Below are 8,520 nucleotides of genomic sequence, written 5' to 3'. Positions count from 1 at the left end.
AGCTGTCGTCACGCATCCGAGCCTTCCCTCTCCTGCCGAACTAAGTCATTCCCAGGAGGGTTGCTCTGAAGCTATATGAGAACATGTTAAAGTTCTTAGCTCCGTGCCTGGCACGTGCTAATAAACTAGGGTGGAGGCCATGCCGCCCCCTGGGAAAGTTCCCCGAAAAGAGAACCTGGGGCTACAGTGTGAGTAGGGGTCCTGCTCCTTTGTGTGCTCAGCCATGGAGGAGTTCTGCGAGCATGTCACCCAGCACCTGCACAGCTCGGGGGAGGAGGAGGACGAAGAGGAGGAGGACTTGCTGGAGGAAGAATTCTCCTGCTTCTGGCAGGAGTGTGGCTTTTGTTCTCTGGACAGTTCTGCTGACCTTGTCCGCCACGTCTACTTCCAGCTCTACCACACGAAGCTGAAGCAGTGGGGGCTGCAGGCTCTGCAGAGCCAGGCCGACCTCAGCCCTTGCATCCTGGACTTCCACAGCCGCAACATCATCCCTGATATCCCTGACCACTTCCTGTCTGTGGGAGAGCACTGTGAGAGCGCCTTCGACAATCCCGAGTGGTTCTACCGGAACGTGGAAGCGCATAGCCTGTGCTGTGAATACAAAGCCGTGGGCAAGGACAACCACGTGGTGCTGTGTGGCTGGAAACTTCCTTTTCCTGCCCTGCCCCAGAGCAACGCTTCCAGTGCTCTCACTGCTCCAAGAGGTTTGCCACTGAGAGGCTGTTGCGGGACCACATGCGTAACCATGGTGAGTAATTGGGCACCACCGGCCTCCCTGCCCACCCCCCAAGGTTCCCCTGGCCCTCAGATCACAGCCTCCTCTGCTCCTCAGTGAACCACTACAAGTGCCCTCTGTGCGATATGACCTGTCCCCTGCCATCCTCCCTCCGCAACCACATGCGCTTTCGCCACAGCGAGGACCGGCCCTTTAAATGCGACTGCTGTGACTACAGGTAAGGGGAACTAGGGGCCGGAAATCACAGACCTGGTGTTCTAGAATCCTCACGCCCTCCCACCCTCCTGACCTCTCCTGGCAGCTGCAAGAATCTGATTGACCTCCGGAAGCACCTGGATACCCATAGCAAGGAGCCAGCCTACAGGTGTGATTTTGAGAACTGCAACTTCAGCGCCCGAGCCCTCTGCTCCGTCAAGTCCCATTACCGGAAAGTGCATGAAGGTTACTCAGAGCCAAGGTACAAATGCCACGTGTGTGACAAATGCTTCACCAGGGGTAACAACCTCACCGTACATCTTCGCAAGAAGCACCAGTTCAAGTGGCCCTCGGGGCACCCCCGTTTTCGGTATGTCTCAACCTTCCCATAGATTCACACATTTTTTCCCATATTCAAATTAAAATTTTTAATTTGATAGTGCTTTGATGCCCTCCATTCCTATTTAGGCTCAAGAAACCCCAAGAATAGCCGTGAGTGGGGCAAAGATTATTTTTCTGACTTTTGAATTCAAGACAGTGACAAACCCAATAAATGGTGCTCAAAGTCCTGCAGCCAAAATAGAAGTAGAGCCTAAAGGTCCAGAACCGTAGCTTCTTGACCTCACCCTCCACTAATACTCATTTTTCCCCTTCCTCCCTCACCCCCACCCTCTGGGTTTCTACATAAAAGTTTCCATTTTGAGTAATGATTCTTCCCTCTTGCTTTTATATCCTAATAAAAATCTCTCTGTCTTCAACTCCATCCCTTAGAATCCCAGGGCTGCCTCAACAAACCTTGAGTTTGTTCCTTACTTGCCACGCCCACCATTTCTATGGCCCCGCCTGTGCTTGCTGCCCTGTGCACTCCTGCTTCCCCAGGTACAAGGAGCATGAGGACAGCTACATGCGGCTGCAGCTGGTTCGCTATGAAAGTGTGGAACTGACACAGCAACTGCTGCGGCAACCACAGGAAGGCTCGGACCTGGGAGCGGCCCTGAACGAGAGCAGCCTACAGAGCATCATTCTAGAAACAGTACCTGGGGAGTCGGGGCCCCAGCACGAGGCAGAAGAGGAGGGCCGAGGTGGGGAGGACAGCCTCTCAGCCTCTCAGGACACCTCCAGTCCTGTCATCCATGTGGTGAATCAGGCCAGTGCCCAGGAGATTGTCTACTATGTGCTGTCCAAAGCCCCGGGAGAGTCCTCCGCCAGCCCCTGAGTCCCCCTCGGGGCATCATGGAGAAGCTTCAGGGAGTAGCTGGGAACCAGAAGTCCAGGTGGTCTGAAGGCGGTCGAGCAGCAACATTCCTAGCCCGGGCTGGGTTTGAGCCAGGCTGGTGGCAGTGCCCCTTGGGGCAGCCCTTGCATGGCTCCTGGACAGGCTGGAGCAGCGGGGAAATCCTTAGCTGGCACCCACTCCCATCTTAGGGTTTCTTGGGCCCAAGGATGACCTGGATCTAGTCCCTGCCGTGGCCCTTCCTTTCACCACCCAGCCGAGGCCGTGTCCCAGGAGCCACTTCCCTCCAAACGATTCTCCTGCCACCCAAGGACTTCCGCGTCATCCTCAGGGCCGGGGCGGGGCAGTGTGTGTAGTGCTTGTGTTGGTAATAAATGCTTCTGCTGTTAGTCTTCCCGTGTTTGGTGCAGTTAACTAGCTAATGAGATACAGCCACCCAGAAGAGCTGAGTAATAAGGCTTGTTCCCCTTTTAGTGGCTGGGTTTTCTGTTCCCAGCTTGCCTCCCCCTGCTTTTGTGAAATGTCCTTTTCTTCTCAGCATCTACCCTCCTGGAGGTCCCAGGCATCGGCCACGAGTTTATAATAGCAGCACTCTAGAACAGGTGAGGGGTAGCCACGAAGATACAGCGCCAGGCAGGCCCTCCCCTCCTGAGTGCCTCTGGGGTAGGCAGTTCTTTACCTCGGGGCTGGGGCTGGGGAGGAGGCTGGCAGTGAGGGTGGATTTGGAGGCCTAGAGACTGGTAGGTATTTGGAGTCCAGAACTAAGGTGAAAAATTGTGTGTGTGAGTGCATTTTCCTGGGGAAAGGGTCTGATTTTCATCAAGTTCTCAGAGGTTGGACCCCTCCAAAATAAGAATTAGGCGTGTCCAGCCACTTCTCAGTAACTTATGTCCATTCTAAGGGTCTCTGCGCTCTGGAGAGGCCGAGAAAGGATTCTCCGGAGTCTTGGATGGGAAGGGAGCTGCCCAACAAGGGTTTCTGGGCCTTTTAAAAATATATATTTTATTGATATTTTACAGAGAGGAAGGCAGCGGGATAGAGAGTTAGAAACATCAATGAGAGACATCGATCAGCTGCCTCCTGCACGCCCCCTGCTGGGGATGTGCCCGCAACCAAGGTCCATGCCCTTGACCGGAATCGAACCTGGGACACTTCAGTCCACAGGCCGACGCTCTATTTACTGAGCCAAACCAGTCAGGGTTGGGCCTTTTTAAAAAGACCAGATTTAATTCTTATTACAAAAGCTGTGCCAGTTGCAGAAGGGAATAGGGAAGAAAAATCTTCATTAATTCCATCAGCCATTCACTGAGTTCCTGCTGTAGTCCAGGCACTGTGACAGGTGCTAAGGATGCAAAGATGAATAAAACCTAGGACCTGCCCTAGAGGGGCTAGCAGTACAGAGGCAAGGAAAGTTCTAGGTAAGGGAAATGATAGAACCCCGTCAAGGTTCATTTAAAAGGCTGAAAATCGGAGTAGACAGGATTTGGGCAAGGGATTGAGGAAGGCTGCATTGAGGAAATGATTAGAGCTACCATTGGGCATGTCCGGCCACTTCTCAGTAGCCTATGTCCTACTGAGACAAAGGGGCGGACAAGGCATTTCAGGTGGGAGAAACAAGGTCTGTAAACGAAGCTAAAGAGGCACGTGATGGTCTGGCACAGAGCGCCACAGCCGTGAACAGACAAGACGGGAGGAAGACAGGACCAGCAGGGACCGTATAAAGTTCTAGAGATGCCCAGCAGGCGTGGCTCAGTGGTTGAGGGTCTACCTATGAACCCAGTCGGGCTTTATGCCCGGGTTGTAGCCTCGAGCCTTAGTGGGGGGCATGCGGTAGGCATCCAATCAATGGTTCTCTCATCGCTGTTTCTATCCTCCCTTCCTATGTGAAATAAAAAAATATATTAAAAAAAATAAAGTTCTAGCCGAAACCGGTTTGGCTCAGTGGATAGAGCGTCGGCCTGTGGACTGAAGTGTCCCAGGTTCGATTCCGGTCAAGGGCATGTACTTGGGTTGCGGGCACACCCCCAGTCGGGGATGTGCAGGAGGTGGCTGATGGATGTTTCTCTCTCATCGATGTTTCTGACTCGCTATCTCTCTCCCTTCCTCTCCTCTCTGTAAAAAATCAATAAAATATATTTAAAAAAAAATAAAAGTTCTAGAGTGATGATTCTGGTAATGGCTGTTGCTGGAATTCAGTCAAGAAATAAAAGCTTAAAAGCTTGCCCTAGACCAGTGGTTCTCAACCTTCCTAATGCCGCGACCCTTGAATACAGTTCTTCATGTTGTGGTGACCCCCAACCATAAAATTATTTTCGTTGCTACTTTATAACTGTAATTTTGCTACTGTTATGAATCATGTAAATATCTGATATGCAGGATGTATTTTCATTGTTACAGATTGAACATAATTAAAGCATGGTGATTAATCACAAAAACAATATGTAATTATATATGTGTTTTCCGATGGTCTTAAGCGACCCCTGTGAAAGGGTCGTTCGACCCCCAAAGGATTGAGAACTGCTGCCCTAGATGGTTTTGCTCAGTGGATAGACCAGGGTCCTGGGTTCAATTTCAGTCAGGGGCACATTGCCTGAGTTACAGGCTCGATCCCCAGTAGGGGGCGTGCAGGAGGCAGCCATTGATGTTTCTATCCCTCTGAAATCAGTAAGAGTATATTAAAAAGATAACAAAAGTTTTAAAGCTATAGCGGTGTTGATGTCCACTTGGCCTCTACAAGAGCCCTTTTGTGAAATGGCAATGTGGAAGAGAGAACACAGGAATTAAACATTTCCACAAGCAAACCTTGGATGCTCAGTGGTCAGTGGTTAGAGTCTTATCAGGATACTCCAAGGTTTCGGATTCCATCCCCAGTCTGGGCGCATATAAGAATCAGCCAATGAGCACGTGAATAAGTGGGACAACAAATCACTCTCTCCTTTCCTTTATAAAATCAAAAGTTTAAAAATTTTTTCCACAAGCAAAGCCACTGCATTTCCAGGCTTTAGGACCCTGTACCGTTTCCTCCACACCTGTCCCTCCACTGAGTGTAATTCCTATTCCACCACCAGGCCAGTGGAGGCTTCTTTGGGCTAAGCAGTGCCCGCAGTGTCTGTTATGTCTCATATATGATCTGGGGTTCCCTCCCCAGACCCACGTCCTCCGCCTGTGGTTTTGGTGGTTACGGCATGTGCTCAATTCATTGTGAAGCACTGTCCCCTGGGACCCCCAAGGGTTTTTTGTGGGGTTTTCCCCCACACGTTTTGCTATTGCCCAATCCACGTTCCTTCACTGTGTATGTGTGTAGATGTCACTGTGGACCTAACAGCAGGCCCTCATGTTTGTTCCTGTTAAATGCTGCCTTGTTCTACTTGATTGACAACTGCAATTGGTGGGCTAAGAGGCTGCATAGAACAGGTCTCAGACCCCAAAGGCAAGTCATTGGAGACCTTCTTCCTAACCAAAACCAGATGCTTTTAAGGCAGTGGTTCTCAACCGTGGCTGCACATTAGAACCACCTGGGAATCTTTTTAAAATCCTGACTCCTGGGCGCACTCCTCCAGAAATTGTTTCTTTGTTATGGGGTGGGGCACAACATAGTAAGAAACAGAATTTCCGGAGGATGAGGCCCAGAAATCAGGATTTTAAAAAGATTCCTAGGTGATTCTAATGTGCAGCCAAGCTTGAGAACCACTGTTTTAAGGGCTCTAATCCCTAAAAAATTAGTGCCTCATTCTCCATATAGAATTAAAAAATGGAAATATGAAACATATAAGGGAGTCAAACATGATTACAGTTACAAAAATACATACATGTATATAAAAATCTGATCACTTTTTTGCTTTCCATTTTTAATATATTTTTATTGATTTCAAAAAGGAAGGGAGTGGGAGATAGAAACATCAGTGATGCTAGAGAAACTGATCAGCTGCCTCTCACAGGCTCCCATGTGGGGACTGAGCCCACAACCCAAGCATGTGCCCTCCAGCTCCCCTGGAGCAAAAGCAGAAGATGGACCGCTGGTTGGCATGGCCATGGCCTGACAGGACATGGATTATCTGGGGCCAAGGAACAGGGTAATTAGAGCCGCTGGAGAAGGGTCAAGGGATCCAGTCTGGATAGGAGGCCTTTGAGCCCCGAAGGCTCCAGCAAGGCTTGGGGAGGCTGTGGTCAGAAAGGTGACATTTTTAAATGGAGCCCAGGGCATGTCCACAGGGAGGTGGGCTGCTGAGTGGAGGCAGAGGTCACGGAGCAGAAGAGACCAAGGAGAAGAAGGCATTTTAACCACCAGCAAGGGCCTTTCTGCCTCTCCGGCCTCCAGCCCTGTACTAGGAGGAGGGAGCAAGTCCCAGAGCAAAGCTGGGGGGACACCTGGTTGGAAGCTGTTTCCAAACAGGATACAGACAAGGGGTTTGGTGGGAATTCAAATTCTAGGGAAGGAAGGCAACAAGCTGAGCCTGGGAGGAGGGAAGTGCGTGGGTTCCCATGGAAAGGGACGGGCAGAGGACCTTGGCATTCTGCAGCTTGGGAGGACGCCTCCCTTCTTTTTTTAAAAATCTTTATTGTTGAAAGTATTATATATGTCCCCTTTGTTCCCCCCACCATTGATCCCTTCAGCATACCATCCTCACTTCTTATTTAAGAAGAAAACTGCACTAGCCCTGGCCGGCGGGGTTCATTGTCATCCTGGGTACAGAGGGGTTGCTGGTTTGATTTCCAGTAGGGGACATCTCTAAAAATCAATTTAAAAATCCTTTAAAAATTAAAAGAAAGAAAATGGCACTATATAGTAGGGGAGAGATGGAGAGATAAATATTACACTTTAAAAACATACTTTGATATTGCTTGATTTTGTTATATGCGTTATAGTCTTATACTTTTAAAACAATATCAATTCTTTAAAAAGCAACAGCAGGGACTATGACCAGTAGCTACACCTGCACTACCTGGTCTCAGGTGCCTATGCCCCACTTCCCTGCTGGCCTGGGGCGGAAGTGGACTCCCAGGCTCCTCCTTCCACTCTTCTTTCCGTCCTGGGCGCATTTCTCCATGTGGCCAGCAGAGGGGCCTTCCATTGACAAACACACTAAAACCATTTCATCCAAAGATGAGAGAGTCACAGTGGGCAAGGCAGGCATGGTAGATGCGGGACCTGGGGTGATGGAAGTGGAACTGGATTAGTTCCAAAGTCCAATTCCTTTCCCGAGGTTATCTTGAGAGAAAGAAGAGCCTGTCTAGAGAGTGGAGGGAACGGTTGTTTGGGAATAGGGTTCTGAGAGGCCCCATAGAAGTACCCAAGTCCTTTAGGGTTCAAGCCCTGCTCTGCTACCAACTAGACATGCCCCCTTGGGTACATTGCTTAACCCCACGATTCAGTTTCTTTTTAAATATATTTTTATTGATTTCATAGAGGGAGAGGGAGAGAAACATCAATGACGAGAGAGAATCATTGATCGGCTGCCTCCTGCACACCCCCTACTGGGGATCCAGCCCTCAACCCAGGCCTGTGCCCTGACCAGGAATCCAACCGTGATTTCCTGGTTCATAGGTCAGTAGCTCAACCACTGAGCCACACCAGCCCAGCACCTATGCTTCAGTTTCTTTATCTCTAAAGAGAGATTGTAATTCCTGCCTTATAAGGATTTTGTGAGGATTAAATTGGATAATGTGCATAGTAGTAGCTCAATAAATGCAACTGTTGGGATGTCTATAGTGGGCATTGCAGGTGTGAGGGAGGAGAAACTTTCCTCTACCCTCAAGTTTCTTTTGGCTGGTGTAATAATCAAACAGACATGAGACAGATTAGGGGGAGAAAATGACCAATTAATTACTTATGTATGGGAAACCCATATACATGAGAGAGTCAGAGACCCCCACATACATGAGAGGTTCAGAAAGTGGAAGTGTGGTGTATAGACACCTCGAGCGGGGGAAGGTAAGACAGCTTGGGGACTTCCACGGGCCACTGCAGGGCGATAATGGATGTCTGGGAAATTAGCAGTTGCCTTGCCCCGTGGATGGGTGAAAAGGGTTGTCGCTGATAACCTCTTCCTGTGGGAGGCCCCCTACTTCAAACTCCTCCCTGTGGCTGAGAGTGGTGGTGGTGTTCTCCTGAGCCTGCAGTCTTGGTTGCCTCTAACTCAGAACAACCCGCGTGTCACAGAGGCGCGCCTTGGGCTGACTCGGTCGGAACTACCGCGGTTAACCTGCAGAATCAAGGGTCCGGCTGCACAAGGGAGCATGGGTCCGGAGGAAGGCGGCGATGCGGCGCAGCGGGAGGGAGAAGGCCGGAGGGCCGGCTCCCAAACCAGTCCCAGGGTGGGCCCTGGATGTGTCCGGCAGGGGAGCCCTCCCGGCT

General features: G+C 50.3%; 1 protein-coding gene and 1 long non-coding RNA gene across 2 annotated transcripts in view; one reads left to right on the top strand and one right to left on the bottom strand.

The window, feature by feature from the left end:
- HINFP (histone H4 transcription factor) overlaps positions 1 to 2,289 on the top strand; it is a 13,758-nt gene extending 11,469 nt beyond the window's left edge. Inside the window, 2 exon segments of the mRNA XM_015560652.1 lie at positions 1,038 to 1,301; positions 1,811 to 2,289. Of these exon segments, the coding sequence (XP_015416138.1) occupies positions 1,038 to 1,301; positions 1,811 to 2,147 (601 nt within the window). The 3' untranslated portion in view covers positions 2,148 to 2,289.
- Positions 2,290 to 7,964: 5,675 nt separating this feature from the next.
- Positions 7,965 to 8,520, bottom strand: part of LOC107182278 — a 997-nt gene continuing 441 nt past the window's right edge. The window contains exon 2 of the long non-coding RNA XR_001512994.1: positions 7,965 to 8,368. This is a non-coding gene — a long non-coding RNA (uncharacterized LOC107182278). The remainder of the gene's footprint in view (positions 8,369 to 8,520) is intronic.

This window comes from Myotis davidii, unplaced genomic scaffold (assembly GCF_000327345.1).
Source record: "Myotis davidii unplaced genomic scaffold, ASM32734v1 scaffold355, whole genome shotgun sequence".
In the NCBI taxonomy this organism is placed as follows: domain Eukaryota; kingdom Metazoa; phylum Chordata; class Mammalia; order Chiroptera; family Vespertilionidae; genus Myotis; species Myotis davidii.
Note: the sequence above shows the minus strand (reverse complement) of the source record. Positions and strands in the feature narration are given on the sequence as shown.